Source organism: Zingiber officinale, chromosome 6A (genome assembly GCF_018446385.1).
Source record: "Zingiber officinale cultivar Zhangliang chromosome 6A, Zo_v1.1, whole genome shotgun sequence".
Lineage (NCBI taxonomy): Eukaryota > Viridiplantae > Streptophyta > Magnoliopsida > Zingiberales > Zingiberaceae > Zingiber > Zingiber officinale.
Genome location: NC_055997.1, coordinates 71,748,180 through 71,767,216, shown reverse-complemented (window position 1 = coordinate 71,767,216; position 19,037 = coordinate 71,748,180). Strand labels below are relative to the sequence as shown.

Sequence of the window (19,037 nt, the reverse complement as noted above, 5' to 3'; positions counted from 1 at the left end):
CGTACTTTACAGATATTTTACAAACTCTGGTGCTTTCAATCTTTAAGGTAAGCCGTGAGTTTGGACTGTTGGTATTTGTATGAATGATTGTTGAAATAGATTTTAAGATTAATATTCAACGGATATAAAATATTTTATTAGATGTCTAATCCCTAATACAAAGGATTGTTGATATCTCCCATGATAAAAGAGGGTGGAGCGGTCTTAAAGGGGTTGATAGGGTGACGGCTTCAAATTTTTACTCTAATGCTAGAAATAAGTCAAAAATATCTCGTTGAGTGTCCGATCTCTTCATATAAAATGTCACTGTATTAGGACAAATATTTCTATCCCATAATTTATCTCCTTTTAGAAATTGAACAAGTTTGAAAAGACAAAAGGCCTAATCAAACAGGATGAATGGATAGGCAAACAATACAGAAGCTGAATAAACCAGTCAATCTATTGAATATTGATCCGAGCAGAGCAAAAATTTTGAGAGAAGCTGTCAACATAAAAACTATTTCTTATACTATTCCGATAAATCACATTCTTTTTCAGATAATGTACACATCACTGATATAGAGAAGCATTTATTTCAATCACAACTACATGAAGGATTAACTATTCTCATTTTACTATTTCATTATTTCATTCTTTTGAAATTACTATTTCATTCTCTTTATTCAAATCAGTGAACTTAATGCAGGGAAAGATTAGCACAGTGCTTGATTAAATGGTGAGCAATTAAGTTCAAAACATCTCATGGCCAAAAATAATATAAATGCAAAATAAAGATTTGTTCGACAAGCAAAATCAAGGTAAAAGATTATTTAGGTGCAAAAACAACGTCCAACCAAGATTTGATAATCCATCCGATAATTTCAGCACAAGTAGAGACTTGGTACATTGCAGATATACAACATGATGCTAGTTATCATCACAATTATTTATATCATAATCTTATAGGATTAAAGACTCAGTGATCCTTAGGGCACAAGACACGAGTGCGATATTCTCCAAGAGCCCATATAGGAAATATGTTTCGATATGCTGAATAGCTGATCATACAGTTTTTGTTGAAAACTCCCATAATCTCCTGCTCATACAAAGTGTGAAGAGATTGAATATTACGGATTTACAACTTTCAGATGAACGATCCTAAATAATTGAGATAAACATAGTTTGACCATGAAAGAAACGTGAAAGGTTGAAACAAACCAAAGTTCCTGAACCATGAAATAGAAAATTTGTTATCAACCAAGAACTGAAAGTGAATTACAAAATACCAGTTGAGAGAGAAAAATATACAAGGGGCATTTTCATTTCACCAGACCTACCCTAGAATTTCCAAACCATCAAAATATTCCTCATTTTTAAAGTGTTGTTGTTTACCCTAATCATTAGAATCATTAATCCACCTAAATGAAACGATCACATGACTTAATAATTTACTTAAATAGGATGTGATATGGGAATGAGATGGCGTTAGTTTAAAAAGACAAGATATTAACTGAGTCTTGAATAATGCAGCAGGAAAAATTAACCATGAATAACATTAGTTATCATTTATATTTTACATATTTTCACTTTATTTCTTTCATATCATAGTTATTAATATGTAAAACAAAATTGAGTAGTATAAAAGACAGGAAAAAAGAGTACAATAAAAGTATTAGTAAAATGTAGAAATGGAAGAAAAATGGTCGTGATAAAGTAAAAAAAAAATGTTGAAATTAAAAACTAAAGTAATAAACATAAAAATGCATTGAGAGAAAACACTAAAGATACACACACCCAGAAGGAAAAATAACAAATAAAAAACTTTTAAAACAAAAAACTGAAATATGTATTAAGAACTCCTTACCCAATTGCTTCTCCACTCAACTTAGCCTCCCGCATTGAGCAAGTTGTATTTGCATCACAAAATACTGTTTTTTATTTTAGTTTAGGAAATTAAAAGCTAGTTTGTTTGAAAAGAAGAAAAACATATATTTATGATTGGGTTCAACAACCAAAGATAACAGGAAGCAAAATATAATCAATTCAAATTCACAAATACTCAAGTGTTGAATGAATTGTGCACCATCAAATAAACTGCCCAACTAGCATATTCATATTATAGGTGCATTTTTGAAATCGAAGATATGCATGAGCAAGAACCAGAGTGGTGCCATTGGAAATAATAAAGCTAGGTGATTGCTAAGTTAAACACAGATGTCTTACTTGTTGGGGAAACTCGCCATTCTCCATTTGCATATTTATCAATGTCTTTGCTGCTTTGTGCAATGGTTTTGGATCTCTTTCACCCTGTTTCAACACAATATCAGAAAGTTTGTCTAAACTACACAAGAATTAGGGTGCCCCAACAAAAAAGTTAAACAACTCCCTAATTACTGTTGTTATAGTTTAAACAACAAAAAGAAAAAAAAAATTGGAGGAATAATTGGAAAGGATGGATTTAAATTCTTACGAGGGTTTAACATTTTGGATCTACTAATAAAACAGTACGTGAGAAAATGTCACGGTTAAAAAAAGTGGAAGGAAAAGATTTCTTAAGTCTCGGGTGGAAGGAAAAACTTTCTTTAGTCTCGTGTAATCGTTGTATGTCTCTTTGGTGACTTTGAACTCAGTGTAAACCCTAAACTCACATAGAAGAAAAAAAATCTCATACAGAGCCAGTGGCAATATTATTATCTCATAAGTGTGTTTACTAGATAAGACAACATTGTTTATATAGTCTCAGGCCAAAGACTAAGTAAATAATTACCCACATTAGTGCACGCACCAGCACTACCAATTCAAATAACAAACTACTCAAAAAAGAAAAAGAAAAAGAAAAAAAAAAAGTAACAACCAAAATGCGATGATCGTTACAACTCAAAATTGGAATTTAAAATTTCAAATAATTCTTTTTTCTACATCATTAGGCTAAAAGAAAATTTGTGCAAATTGAGATATTACAATTAGGAGCTATTAGGTATGATATCAAGAGATGATAAAATGAGAACTAAGATGGCATGAACAAGTTTCAAAGACTTTGAATTCTATAGGCCTCAAATAGAGTTGAAATGTAAAGGAAAGAGGAAGATCAAAGAAAATTCACAAGCTCGTTTACAGTCCTAGTAGCCTACCACAAGTATATCAGAGTTCAGTTGCATGGCTAATTTGCTGTTGTTATGGTATATACCGACACATATTCTCAATTTCAGATCATGTCTGATAGGCTAGATAAAACCTCAGTGAAGTACTATTGTTAATTGCGAAAACAACAGATTTTCCTCCAGACATTTGCAACCTTACAACTAATTAAGTTGGAATGCTATTAACATTTTCAGTCAAGGTCACGCATTGTCAACATGAATATTCTGGATAATTTTACTTTTATCCAAATTAAAAAGAACGAGGATCCATCAGTATGGGTCTAGAGGGGAAAAAATAGAAGAGAACTGGCCTGTCCAGCAGCAATTAGTGCAAGCATTGCCCAGCCAGTATTCACTGCATGAATCCTGTTTCCCTCCAGATTTGTGTAGACCTGCTCAACAGGAATATGAGAAATATTTAAATCATTTACCATCCTGAGAAAATGAAATGAATAATAGCTTCTGAACCAATGTAGAAGCTACGTTCAAAATTGTAGATAACATAAATTGGAATTGGAATGAGGTTGTTTTGTGAATTAGAATTTTGATGAATTCTAAGTCAACTTCCAAATGATGTCCCAACTATTTGGGGGCTAATAAACCAAGATTGTGCTGAACAAATTATAAGCCTAAAATATAAAGATGAAATCAATGTGCTACTTCATGCACAAATTTCTTGGAATATATAAAGACGTGAGATGGCCAAATGAAACAATCTGTAAAGGCAATGGCTTGTGATCTGCTCATCTACCAAAAAAAATCCAGCTAAATTTGAAATTCCATTATTAAAAGGCAAAAAGGGTGAAAGAAAGGAAGAAATAGCAACAAGTAGCCATATTAGTGGCTACTCCCTACTTGATTATAAACATTCAAATTATCCAAGAGCATCATCTAGATTTTGTTTCTCGCCCTGCAACAATATGAGCTTCATAATTGAATTTTCCCCTTGTTAAAATGTTCAGTTTTGTTTTAACCCCAGTAATGATAACAAATCCCTGACTAAATTACCATAACAAATAAACCTGTTCTTGTTTGGAAAAAAATGGCTTCATCAAAAGCCAAATAATGTGCCTCTATTATTGAGAAGGAAATAATTTAAATATCTTCAGTGTAGTTTCTATGTTTGTGCTCTTTTGCATGAAGCTATGAACTTATTAGATATAAACCAAATGTGAAAATGATCATATGATATGTATGTTAAAAAGAGAGAATATCCAAAAAAAAAATGAACTATAACCATACGGTGGTGTGTTTATTCATGGAAGAAGCTGGAAAACACAAATGGGTTATAAGAATTAACCTTATCTTGACATGAAAGGTAACTCTCTCCCCAACCACCAGAAGCTAGTTGTTTAGATAACAGAAATTTGCATGCCTTTCGAATGCAAGAGCTTCTCTCATATGTCCTTCCAGCAGAAATCAATCCCATTACTCCAAACCATGTGGCATAAGTGAAGCAAACACCCCAAGATCCATACCTGTTTAAAATAATCAGTCTGGTATGAAAAGTTTAAATACCTCAATAGCATTTTTATAACGAATCACAAAGATTTTTCCTGGGAAATACTAAACTAAGTTTAGAGATTAGGTGAGAGGGAAAATGATAGATCAACAAGATGGATCTTCATGAATTAGTAAACTAACTCATCGGCTTGATGAATCTTTTAATTAATCAGATGAAGCATCCAGGTGCACGAAGCTCCTGCCAGTGCGGGTCCAGGGAAGGGTCACACCACATTGGGTCTATTGTACATAGTCTTAATATGCATTTTGTAAGAAGTTGTTTCCGCGACTTGAACCCATGACCTCAAGATCACATGGCAGCAGTTTACTATTGCGCAAATCTTTTAATTAAACAGGATAACTAGATTTTCCAAATATGATTTTCCTTTTATGGCTTGTTTAAAGATGACAAAAGAGAGTTCTGAAAATGGATTTAGGAGAGATATTAAGTGCAAACCATGAACCATCATTTTTCTGAATCTTTTCAAGAAAACATGCTGATTTGTTAATGCAATTATCTATCTCCCCTCGCCGGTGGCCCGGATATAACTTTTTAAATGATGTCAATGCCTGAATTGCTGCTGAGGTGCATTCAACGTACCTGTAAATCGCAATTGCATTTCAACTACATATAATTGATTTAAATAAATAAACAGAAAATTGTTATATTAAGAAATAGAAGTGATGAAATCTTACGGATAATCAATAACAATGTCTCCAAATGTTTCGGCGGGATTAATAATCTGTAAGAGGAAAAACAATTTAGTAGCAAAGATGGCATGACTTTGGTAGAAGTCTGGCACATAAAGTTCTATCCTAGTTCAATAGATAAAACCTTAGGTGCTTATGTACCAATCCAACAGACAAATCAATACTTTCTGTGATATATGAAAGGCATTATGTTCATCAAGACCATGATTTTGAACCAAACATGAAGTTTATGATCCAGATTCCATAACATGTGTCCTTGCAAGGAATATGAGTTGACAAACCAAAATGCAACAACTAAAGATAGCATCTTTTGTTAAATTGTACATTGATCCCATTTGTGTCCCACGATCTTTCACTTTATACACTACTCAAAAATGCTCAAGGATTTAATTCTTTCTTTTAAAAACAGAAAAGAGACCAGTCAATCAAGATATTTCACTTTTAAAAAACAATGAAGAACATACAATAAGAAATTACAGATATAAACTAGCCACTCCAATTTGTATGTGTGCCAGAGTTTACTTATTTCTTTTATTTTTTGTTGTCTTGTTCCTCTCACACTTTCCTCAACTATCCAAAGTTTGTATGGTTCTTGAATTCATATAACAATACCTTGAACTAATGATCTAAGAATTCATAAATAATAATAATAATATTATTATTATTAGTAAACAATTAAATCTCATTTTTGACACCTTTAACATTACATCAGTGCTGATGTGTTTCGTCAACTTATGCAGGTTGCATCCATCCTGGTCTAAATTAACCTTTATGCCTCAATTTACTTAGAACATTAACAACTTCAAAGACAAGGACCACTGAATTATTTTTATTCTACAAACAAACTCAAGATTCATGATTAAAATATATACATAAAGCAACAGAAACAGAAACAGATTGTTTTTGGACTACTTACCTCCAACCAAGCATAGGATCTTGTAAGTTCATAAGTAGCAAAACCACCATCTTTGTTCTGCAACATAACTACAATTAGGAAAAAAGTTATCATTAACTTTTTGCATCAGTTTCTGATATAGTTACCATTAGTGAAAGGATGACATTAACAGCATCATAAAGCTTCCTTGCTTCAATTGGATCACCAACAACTTCTGGAGAAATCTTCGATAACAAGAGGGCTGCCTGCAGAAGAAGCATTAGCATCAGAACATCAAGAGATTTTGCTCGACAAAAGAATATAGGAGTTACCTTAAGTGCTTCTGATGTGCAATCTGAGATGGGCCACCCATGATCTGCAGTCGAAAAGGGCCATGAACCTTTGGAAATGTGGCGGTACCAAAAATCAAGATCACCAGGGCAATCTTCAAGGACCTTCCAATCAGAAGTGAAAACTTAATATACTAACATATGAATAGAGCAATACACACAAAATTTTAGTAAAGAAAAATGCTAACCTGTGAAAATTTAATGTATTCGTGAGCCTTCTTGATAGTTACACCAAATTCCTCAGAAAGATTACTTGACATAATTGCCTGAACAGTAAAAGCTGTGTCCCACAACTGGCTACCATTATAACCCTGCAAAGTTAACAATAAGGCAACAACTTCATTAGTACTTACAAAAGGTACGACACACACTATTCAGACACTATATGATTTTAGGAAGTAAAAACTAATAAGAGTTCATGCATTGAGAAATCTAGCATACCTGCATTTTCATTCCATCTTCAGCTACCCATAGATAATCATATATTCGTGGAAGATGTAACTTAAATGCCTCCGAATTTGGGTCTTCAATCCAGCAGCAAAGCATATTAAGTACCTACATAGATGAAGTTGCAGAAAAAACAGTATTTACAAATAATTGCTGAAGAAAATTATAATACCTTTACAATGTTGGTCAGAAAGGAAAACAAGTTTCAGTTTTTTTTTATTCTTATTTCATTTAACCACTATACTATAACTCTAGATGAATGATTCACAATAAAGTACTACTAAACATGATATATGGCACAAAATGCTTCGTGTAACAAAAATTAAGAAGAAACCAAAAAGCGGTATCTCACAAAATGGAAAAAAATGGTATCTCAAAGAGAAGACTTCAAAGTTAATTCCAAAGCCCTTCAAGGGAGAACATAGTTTAGATAATTCCAGAAATAGGTAAGCTGCCAACAAATGCAAACCTAAATTACTATTTTAATATAAAATTTGATAGATAAATATAATTCAAAACTTCAAGTTTATTATAAATCTACAAGAAAAAACATCAAGTCCGGCTTAAAATATAGTTTTTGAAGACATCTCTTAAGATTTAGGGCAAAAAATACTTCTACAGTTTGTTATAATAGATAATGGGATAAACGCCATGATGTACAATATATTTGGGGTTTTTTAAAATAAGCACAGTGATCAAGATTTCTGAAGTTAAGGTAATAGGTTCCATTTTAAGCCAGAATCCAAACTTTATTTTTGTAGACATATTTCTCCATAGATATACAAGCATATGATAAGCATGGATTTATGGGGAAATACTTTTACAGTTATTTATACCAGAAAATAGGATAACCACCATGAAGTATAATACATTTGATCTTAATATGCACAGCGATAGAGATTTCTGAAATCGAGGACCTTGAGGTAACAAATTCTAGACATGACCTCATAAGTTCTTCAGGGATATACAAGCATAGCAAAGAATCTCATAAGTCTAATTGCAAACTAACTGAATTTATCACTAAAGTTTACCCATTTCATAACCTAAAAAACTCTGCAACATCAAACTAAAGACTATCCAAAAGGCACATAAAACAGATGTGAGTAAGTCAAAAAGGAGTGGTTATGACAATCAAATACTCCTTTTATAAGCTGCAGGGTCTGGATCTACTCTCCTGGAAATAGCCCATGGTTTTTTTTGTTATGCACTTATGGTGAATTGCAATAATGAATTATGTGGTTTGCAATAGAAATCAACAGCAATGTACTTCTCTAAACAATTTCTGACTTACCTTGTTAACTGGACCAATGCATATATATCTAGTATTCTCATCTTCATAATGGATATGCTGAATAGCAGTGCTAATAGCCTTCTCTCTCAACAAGCTACCAGGCCAATGCATTAAAATAGGTTCAACAATTTTATGAAGGGATGCCCAAAGGATGTCTTGTATAAATGGATGTGGATAGTATAGATCTTCCTGAAATATAAATCATCAGAGCCACAAAAATAAACATATAGTGCATACTGCAAGCATCCAAACTTGCAAGTTATAGCCAACTATTACAGAGTTATTTTGTTTTATATTATGATTTTCTGGTAAATGAATTATGCACTTTCTAGACATTGTGGTGCCTAAAAAGTGATAGAATTACCGGCACCAAGAGAGGAATAACCAAAGCAATGAAAGATAGGCAATGAGAGAGGTGACAGCTTTCGGGATTTGTAGCCATTAAGAGCAAGGAATTGACAAGAGCTAGATGATGTCACATGAGGAAGCAAGACTAAAGAGAGAAGAGATAGTGAAATAAATGCTGTCACCATTATGAGAGGACGGCAATTCTATGGACATTTAATTGAATGATCCCGGTCCTTCAGATTTACAATGGACAAAAAAGAAAAACAAGTGCCTTGATATGAACCCAGGGGGGCAGAGGATGAGCCAATTCAATAAATCGCTCAGTTTTGGAAATTTTTTGAAGACGACTAGAAAGCAAGGAGAGCTAAGAGAACACTGCTGATATAGACGAGGTAGACCAGGTAGATGAGGTGTCCTTCATTAGGAAAGTGTGGCTTTCCAAGGAGTTATCTACAAACCAATTTTATGCTGGACAACTCAGGATGCTTGGATAAGCAGGCCATGAGCCCATGAGACTTGGTTGGGAGGAGCCTAAATTACATCCAAAAAAGGTCTGCCAAGTAAGACAATTGGAAGAGTAAGGACAAATGTGGAGAAGATAACTTCTAGTCAAATCAATTTCAAGTCCATAGATAACTTGGAACAAGATACAATGAGATTCAGAATCAATGAACTAGCATTCTCAGCACATATCAACAAAATACAATTACAAGGTGCACAACAATACATATGCTACTTCCGTAATATACACCAAGATAATAACTTCTTTGATACGAAAGCATTATAAGAAACCCATTATCTGACAGGGATTCAGGATGCTACCACTGGTTATAATATCAAGTAAATATATGTAGTTTGGGACATGAAAAATGTATGAAATGTGTTCATATACCTATGCTACAAAATAATGCATAAGCGAAGCCAGATCTGTGATCAGTATGACTCACTATGCTATTAGTTAATTTCCACAAGGAACCATGTGAGAAGTTAACCTTTGCTATCAATTGCTAATACACACTTTTGCACTTCATTTGTAATGAGTTATCGAACTCACTTTGTGTCTTCAACATATATTTGAACAGAATGAAGTAAACCATTGCAAAGATCACAATCTCTGAATTATAGGTTCTTCTGTGACACAACACATTTACATATTGTATCACCACCATAATATAAGGATAAAGATGCAAAGACATGCACGATAACAGCAGGTGCACTTAGTCAGTACTCAGGCAAATACAGCAGTAGAAGCATGATGCAAAAACATGCATAATGACAGTATATCCAATTAGTGAGGACTTAGGACAGCATGATAGTAGAAGCATTGCAAACCTTTGCACACTCATTACGAGCCTGATTCCAATCTATCTGATCATATGGGCAATTGAATATCTCCTTTCTTAATGATAAGACTATGGGTGTAATTGGACCAGTAAACCTCTTCCCATATATATATGACATGGGCAAGTAAACCATCCGGCAATGGCACCACATTCGTCCTGTAAACAAGAATACATGTTAAAGTTGCCCTCTGAACACATAGACAATCTAGTTTGGAAATGAAAATTGCTGATATACATGAAACCTATACATAAATGCAAAAGATAAAAAAAATGGCCATGACTACAATTTGGATGATGCCTTCTGTTAATGCTATTTCTCATTTTCACTTGTTTGAAAGATAGTTATCTGCTGCATCCTACTCAAACTACCTGATGAATCTAGTTATCCCTACCCTGTAGAAAAACCAACAAACCAAACAGAGGAATAAGATCATTGTAGTCAGCCCTCAAATAGTTGGGACTTACACAACTTAACGATCACAATGATAAATGTTCATGGGCTATGAATAGAAAACCTTGATGAATTACCAGCAGGCATGGACATAGTAGAGAAGATCCAATGCTTCAAGCAGAAAATTCAAACGGATGGTCAATCTCAAAGTAGAATTGGCATTGTGTTCTATCTTTGTTTTCATGTAATCAGACGCTATGAATAGAAAACATTGATGCAAATACCATAAGGCATAGACATAGTAGAGAAGGTCCAGTGATCCAAGTAGAAAAGTCAAATGGATGCTCGATCTCAAAATAGAATGGCCGTTGTCAAGAATTTCAATTTCATCACTACTAGTAGCATGAACAAATATCTGTGATGATGTGTAATACTGCTAGAGTTTAGGCAAAGGTATAAAAAGCATACACGAAGTTTATTGAAATTCATAAAAAGGTGAGCAACCCAAATTCAGAGATAATGGAGTTCTGATAAAAATAGTTAAAAGAATTAAACTATGCATAAATTTACTGTTACATAATACTGCAATTTTCATGTGAAAAGTTGGGGACATATCTAGTCTCCCCAAGTAATCATATACTACATCTTAACCCAAAGAAGTACCCAGAAGAAATAAATTAATTGTATTGGTAACTAAGCTACATGTAACTTGAACATAGTTAGAATTTCCATGTAGAAATTCGCTCTTCAATTTTCAAGTCACAAAGAAGTTACTTCTACCTAATATGGTCATGGCCTGCAACAGAAACTATAGATTAGGTGCATTGCCTGTGACACATTATATATTCTTGTGAATGTATGAAGAGTTACAAAATCAGTTCTAAGAATTGAAATTATCTTAGTATTACTTTGCTTGTGTTCGGAAATCAATCATAACTGAAGTTCAATTTCAATGGACAAAAGTAATCTTATGTGTTCTTATTTACTACTATTGCAGTAGGCAGTAGGCAGTAGGCAGTAGGCAGTAGGCAGTAGGCAGTAGGCAGTAGGCAGTAGGCAGTAGGCAGTAGGCAGTAGGCAGTAGGCAGTAGGCAGTAGGCAGTAGGCAGTAGGCAGTAGGCAGTAGGCAGTAGGCAGTAGGCAGTAGGCAGTAGGCAGTAGGCAGTAGGCAGTAGGCAGTAGGCAGTAGGCAGTAGGCAGTCTCCACAATAAAAAAAGGTTTTACCAATTACAATTCAGATTTCTATGAGACAATTTTTTATGCTTTTAAATCCTTTTCTTGATTTAAATCAGATATCCTACTCATATTGTACTACAAAAAATATATACCTGGATGAACTGGTAGAATGTATGGCAATAACCACATTTCTGGTGGCAAAGGATTGTTACCAGACCAGTCAAACACTCCAAGAACCTATATGAAATTCAGTACAAAAGAATCAAGGCTCTTCTAATGTATATGTGGCATAAGTAACAAATAGAGTAAAAGCAGTGAAAAAACTCCTTGTGCACCCTACCAATGGAGATATTAGGTTAAGCATTACCATATGTTTCTGTGACAAGAACCTTGATGGAAGGGAGATATCAGGTTAAGTGTTACCATATGTTTCTGTGACAAGAACCTTGATGGAAGGGAGATATCAGGTTAAGTGTTACCATATGTTTCTGTGACAAGAACCTTGATGGAAGCAAAGCATGTGACTAGTGTAATCAACCGACAAATATTGAGTTGTTTACTAAGATAGCTGTCTTTGACTTATGGAATACATGGATGTCGAATTTTAATTAATAAAAAATTAATACAAGAAAGACACTATTACCTACCGATAGCCACATCTTTCCCCATGATGTTATGCAAGTTGCAGCGCCATGGTCTAAGATCCATTTTCTCCCTTTTTCCATTGCCCCATCTCCATCATCAGGTCCTTGGCCAAGCAACCTTAGAATAACATAAGTCAACACTGAACCAAACATAGTACTATCACCCTCAATATGCAAGCCCCACCCTCCATCTCTGTTCTGCAATACATTAAAAAAGGAAAAAAAAAAAAAACAGCTGAATCACAACTAAGCAAAGAAATTCTAGATCAATTTTATCAAAAAGGAAATGGAAAGAATATGATGCCTGATGATTGTACAGATAACGACATATCTCCTTCTGGTGTTCAGGTGTCAGAACAGTATTTAGAGCTCCAGTAACATGTAAAGTTATTATCTGCAGGTAACAGGTAACAAATCAAAGCACAAAAAGTTATTAATCGCCTGATATGAGATATTCAGATTGGGTATCTTGTCTGATAAGACTCCCATCATTGCCAAAATTCAAGCTTTCACTGGCATTCCGAAAGACTAATAAGTTGAGTTTTTAAATAAAAGTAAAACATTCACATAAAAACGATCAAGGAAAAAATTTTGCAGAAGCATTAACTAGAAAGAAGGGTTAAGCTCTTATAATTTTTTTATCAAAAGATTCAAAAAAATACCAATCCTGGCATAAGAAACATTGGACCACCATAATCCCCAGCCCAATGTCCATCATGTGCTTGGAGAGTAGATATACGGCTAATGGCCTTTCTTAAGACAGTCTCCAGAGTTGCTTCTGTGACATTTTCATCATCTTGAATCCTGATTATAGAATCGTCCATGTCAAGTGGATTCTCCTTTGCAAACTGCACTAAAGCAAAGAAAATGATAACTACAAATTGTCTCCATAAAAGATAATAAGTTTCTCTGAGAACTAGCACTTCAGCAGCTTAATAAAATAACAGCGCCATTACTTTCAAGCAATGAAAGACCTACGGACAAATTTTTTTTAAAAAAAAAGTAAAAAACAATTAACTGAATGATGGAGTTGAAGTATTTGATTTTGATTAAACCAAATAAAGTACTCGAATTAAGGTGTCATTTATTTTGTTTTCAGCGAGGATAACATCTTTAAAAAGTTGCTTTTCGCCCAAAAAAAAATACTTGCTGAAAGTTGAGTTCAAATATTCGATTATACCCAATAAACCAATTCCTCTAGGCTCTAGCAAATGGAGTAAAATAAGCATTAATCATGTCTTTTCTAATAAACAAAACAGATACCAGGTTGTCTTTCCTTTTCATTTCTTCTTTGTTATGCAATGAAGTCAACTATTATTCCTTTTTTAGTTCCTTCAGCTTTCTATGCAAATGTTTCCAGTTCTTAATCTTCTACAATCGTACACAAACCTACGATGACTTTCTATGGGGAAAAAAATCTGACCTATACCTCGTACCTGCAACCGCATAAGCAGATCGGAGCTGTGCTTCTTCTCGAACCGGCTTTCGCGGAAAGCCTCACGTACCCTCTCCACCTCCTCGATTTCCTCGGGCGTGCCGAGGTTCGGGTCGAACTCCCACACCTGTCTTCCGACATGATTGTTGGTGGTCCGCAGCCAGGGGCTGCCACCCTCCGCGATCTTGAGCCTCCACATTGTTGGGTCGAAGATGGATAGTATCAGGCTACCCTAGTAAAATCTAGGGCTACGAGTTCACGCCTGGGTCAGTATCCAGCAGAGGACGAGACGCCACCGCGGTTCACTCCCTCACCGCCTCCACCGCGTTCACTGCAGTGGCCTCGCGTTTCAACCTGTCAGATAAATGGAAGAAGATCGTCGGAGATCGCCTCGCGTCTCCGATGCTAGGGATCGGAGTAGAAGGGGACCCAGAGGCGTCACTCGTCGCTGGGGGAAGCAAGCGAGTGATCCGTCCAAACATATAGAAGAGGAGATTTCACTTGACCTCCAAAACTATCACAATTTTAGAATCACTCCCCGTGTACTAATTTCCCTTTGTAAAGTTCTAATAATCTCTGCTGTAAAATTTAAAAAAGTTCCACATATTTACCGACCCTTAAAATAGGTCGTCAAATCTTTTTTTTATTTCAGTATTATTCTAAAAAATTGTTTTAGAATAACTGAGTGATCCTGACCAACTAATAAAAAACTAATATAATATTATTTTAATATAGTGATTTGTATAAGTAATTTTATTTTAGATTATCATAGCTACCTAATAATTACTACAATAATTAAAATAATAATATTTTTAATAAAAAACACCGTAACATATAAATCCAGAAGCGCTCTGTATTTTTAGGATTATTGTCCCACTAGATATCTATATTTTAAGGATTATTGTCCCATAAAAAACATCTCTCTGGTAGGTTAAAATTGAGGTTCAATTCTTAAACACTTAATTAACAAGCCTAATCACCGTAACTCCGGGACTATTCTCTTCTATTCTTAATCTTTATCTATGTGCCATCGGCTCGATAGTACAATGATTTTAATTATGGAGCGAACTTGCTAAATGTCTGTATTTCATAATTATAATTTACACACTAAAACTCAATTTCAATCTTATTAAAAAAAAATAATTATTTTCTATCAAATAATACTTAATTTTCACTATCCATCTGACCAAAGGTATTTCAAATTAATCCCGGAGTAATGATATAACGGCTATGTTCTCTATCGGATAATTAAAGAATCTAAGATTTAAGTTACAATTATAATATATTGTAGGAGATTTTTCTTCCAGTAAAAACATGTTTAAAAATATTGATCGTCAAGATGAACTTAATACTTCTCGATTTATCCCGATAGTTAATGAGAAATTTTTATATGATTAAATCCATCAATTGTAAGATTAATCAATTCGAATGACTCGATAATAGATGATAATTAAAAAAATAATTAAAAAATCTCAAACTATATATATATATATATTTATATATATAATTTAAGTGTTTGAATTTCGTGCAATTTCTATTTTACTTAATAGCTAAATTTAAAATATAATTTATATAGATTAACTTTCAAAATATTCATATACATGTGAATCAGGTGGTATCCATTTATTGAAGTATTTATGATGAAAAGAAACGGGATGGTTTGTGTTGTTGTTTTTGACTGAATGAGACTCGCATGAATGATACAAACTGCAAGTGAGATGGAGATTTTGATTATGTTCAAACTTTCCATCTTAATATATGAAGGTGAGTAATATCGAAATTTGGCAGATCTAGTATATCTTTTCCTATGTCTTAACCGTTTGCATTAATAATTAGTAGACATCAATAATTTACATCTTTTGTATTAGTTTAAGAAATGATTAGCGGAAAGTTAGACGAATAAATCATCTTTTGTCATATGTATATAAGATTAATATCGTCTCCTTAGGACGGTACGATGCTTAAAGTATAAAATGTTGCCATATGGAATATTGGGATCGAAAATCAACGTGTTTGAGTATGTCTTTCTCGATATCTTGATCATCTATACTAATGATTAGTAATCATCTATAATTTAACTCCTCAGTATTAGTTTAGATATTGATTTACGATGATATTAGGATAAGTGGATCATCTTTTATCATATGTGTAAGATTAAAATCACTCTCAAAGCTATGATGCAATGATAAAGACGTCCAGTTGTATCTAAGAGGCCTACGGTTATCGAGACTCCAACCTGATTAATTAATCAATTTTCTTTTATATATAAGATTAATGTTGCCCCGGCACGCCCCCGCACGTGTTTGATGGATTCACGTAGTCCACTTGTAGTTGGTTAAGAATCTAAATACATGAATTAATAAAAAAAGTATAAGCTTATATTAATATCATTTTATGTTATTTAGAAATTTATAAGACTTAATTATTATTGGACCTGTCTCGCTCGAATCGCCGATCACTTTTGTGGGGTTGAGGCGGAGAAAAATAAAACTAGAACTTGTGATTATTATTAGCAATGAAAGCGATCTTCATTGCTAATGACACTCTTCCACTATCATCTTCACGTGTCTCCTATTTATTTACAGCTGTCCGTCATTGTTTTCTTCCTTGAAAGAAAGGATAAAAAATAAAATAAAACTAAAAAAAAAAGGAAAGAGACAAAATATGTGTTATGTATATATAAATAAAAAAATTTAAAGAAATCTTTCAAAATAAATTCATTGATAAAGAGTTACTGCATTCTAAAAAAAGAGACCTTTCTCTATTCTCATTTTAAAACTATGCTTAATTTTTAAAATAACTTTATTTATATAATGAAATATATTATAATAACTTTTGTCAAACTTTTAACTGACTGTTTTATATATATATTAAAATAAGTTCAACTAAATGCTGGTGCAAAGTTGAATCGAAAATATTTTTAAATAAAAATTAAAAGAAACGTTGCTTTTGATATTTAATAATAATAATAATAATAATAATAATCCCAATGTAATAGTCTGTTTAGGAGGTGATGGTGGTGTTGGTGATGATGATAGTGGTGGTGAAAGAAGGGTAAGGAAAAAGAATTAATTTTATTTGGAAAGAAGGTGAGGGAAGGATAAAGGGGAGGGAAGTGAAATTTTTATAACTCCTTACCTCTTAAATGATCTATTTCATTACATCATGATTTGAGAGGTAAAGAATACCCTTCCTTTTTTTCTCTTGCCTTTCCATTAAATCTCTTTTCACGCCATCTACGCAAATTTCTTCCCCTCCCCTCCTCTCTCTCTCTCTCTCTCTCCCTTCAAATGACCGTTTTGCCCTCTCTTTTCTTTGATTTTTTTTAGTTTTATTTTTAAAATTAATTTTATTTATTATTAATTTTTCATTCATACTCATATATTTTTAAGTTTTTATTTAATTTTAATTTTTTAATCAATTTTATTTATTATTTTTCATTAATACTTATATATTTTAATTTTATTTTTTTAATTAATTTTATTTATTATTTTTTCATTAATACTTATATATTTTTAAATTTTATTTAATTTTTATTTAGTTTTATTTTTTTAATTAATTTTATTTATTATTTTATTTCATTTTAATATTTATTTATTTTTATTTCTTTAAGCAATTTTGTTTATTATTTTTTTATCAAATTTTTAAATTTTTTTATTTTATATAATTTTTAACATAAGTTAGAATCTCTCTCTTCCTTTAAATTACCTTCCTAATTCGATACTTAAATTACCCCTATCCAACTCTTGACACATGTCAGACCTTTTTCTCTCTTTAAATCATCCATCCCTCCAACCCTTGACACATAACACATGTCAGAATCTCTCACCCTCTTTAAATTACTCATCCTCCAACCATTGATACCTATCAAAACACTCCCTTAATTTAAATTAGTCATTCTCCAACCATTGACATCTGTCAAGACTGTTAGGACCAACATGTAGCTAGAGGGGGGGTGAATAGCTCAGCGCGATCTCGTGCTCGTCGTTGCTTGCTTCTTGTGATGAAATGCAGCGGAAAATATAAAGAAACAACCACAACAACGCTAACTTGAGGATTTACTTTGTATCTACCTCACAAGAGATGACTAGTCCAAGGATCCACACACTCACGCACCCTCCACTAATAAAACACTCCTTTACGGTAACTACCGAAGGCGGAGAAGCCTTACAACACTCTCAATACAAGAAGTAAAGAAAGGGAAAACAAACTACAAGCAAAAGCTTACAAGATATGCACTGAAAACCCTAACCCTAACTTCTTGTTGTAGCCCGCCTCTTGATCTTGGATCACCAGCAAACCTTGCTCCAAGAACCCTCAAGAACTGGCGGTAGAGTAGAGAAAAACCTATGGAGAGCTGCTGTGCTCGTGGAGAAGAAAGCCGAGAGATGTGTCGAAGACGAAACGCACGCCAACAGCTATATCCTGCGCCAACGGTCAAATCTCAATCGATTGGGGAGGCTTTGAATCGATCGGTCGATCGATGCAGAGCGCCTCTATACTCTCGAGAATAGCCTGGATCGATCGGCCGATCGATCCAAGGCTTATCGCGCGAAGTGGCAGCTCCCAATCGATCAGTCGATGGATTGGAGGCTCCCAATCGATCGGTCGATCGATTGGGAGGCTTTCTGTGCGATCGACGATTCTCCCCAATCGATCCACTGATCGATTGGGAGAAGACTTGTCGCAGGGACTCGCCCAATCAACCAGTCGATCGATTGGGCATGAGCCAATCGATCGGCTGATCGATCCAGCTCCTGTTTTTGCCCAAAAACAAGTCCAAAGTCTCCTACACCAACATCCAGTCAACCATGACATGTTGGTACATCATGCCTAGCATCCGGTCACCCTTGACCTGCTAGGACTCGTTCACCAAGTGTCCGGTCAATCCCTTTGACCCACTTGGACTTTCCTTCTCGTGCCAAGTATCCGGTCAATCCCTTTGACCTACTTGGACTTTCCTCCTCGTGCCAAGTATCCAGTCAATCCCTTTGACCTACTTGGTTTTTCCAACACCAGATGTTCGATCAGCCTTGATCCATCTGGATTTCCTCGTGTCTGGCTTCACTCACCAGGGCTTTCCCAATTGCCTGGCTTCACGCACCAGGACTTTCAACTGCCTAATTTCACTCACTAGGACTTCCACCTGGCTTCACTCACCAGGATTTTCCAGCTGCCTAGCTTCACTCACTAGGTCTTTCACCTAGCTTCACTCACTAGGATTTCCCATCTGCCTGGTTTCACTCACCAGGACTTTCCTTCTGCCTAGCTTCACTCACTAAGCCTTTCAAGTCAAGTATCCAGTCAACCTTGACCTACTTGACTCTCCTTCACAATCTCTCCACATGAACAATCGCACCTGCAATCTCCATGTGTTGTCTACATGTATTGTCAAACATCG

The 19,037-nt window shown here is 34.2% G+C and overlaps 1 protein-coding gene across 1 annotated transcript; it reads right to left on the bottom strand.

Annotated features, from left to right (window-relative positions):
- Positions 1 to 777: 777 nt before the first annotated feature.
- On the bottom strand, positions 778 to 14,108 carry LOC121996537 (cycloartenol synthase-like). The gene is made up of 18 exons (XM_042550531.1): positions 13,638 to 14,108; positions 12,864 to 13,049; positions 12,506 to 12,595; positions 12,205 to 12,399; positions 11,710 to 11,794; positions 9,979 to 10,145; positions 8,299 to 8,487; positions 7,002 to 7,115; positions 6,749 to 6,871; positions 6,543 to 6,665; positions 6,378 to 6,476; positions 6,253 to 6,309; positions 5,322 to 5,368; positions 5,083 to 5,226; positions 4,423 to 4,600; positions 3,434 to 3,514; positions 2,206 to 2,289; positions 778 to 1,078 (listed from the first exon to the last, which is right to left on the bottom strand). The coding sequence occupies exons 1-18, from the start codon at positions 13,833 to 13,835 to the stop codon at positions 959 to 961; spliced, it is 2,280 nt and encodes a 759-aa protein (XP_042406465.1). The 5' UTR covers positions 13,836 to 14,108; the 3' UTR covers positions 778 to 958.
- Positions 14,109 to 19,037: the final 4,929 nt, after the last annotated feature.

Bases quoted from the DNA above. Each gene is read 5' to 3' on its own strand.
- LOC121996537 (XM_042550531.1), bottom strand. From the start codon at position 13,835: ATGTGGAGGCTCAAGATCGCGGAGGGTGGCAGCCCCTGGCTGCGGACC. The intron at 7,116-8,298 runs GTAAGTCAGAAA...TCATCTATGTAG, and splicing joins GCATTGGTCCAGTTAACAAG to GTACTTAATATGCTTTGCTG. The intron at 5,227-5,321 runs GTAAGATTTCAT...TGCGATTTACAG, and splicing joins GACATTGTTATTGATTATCC to GTACGTTGAATGCACCTCAG.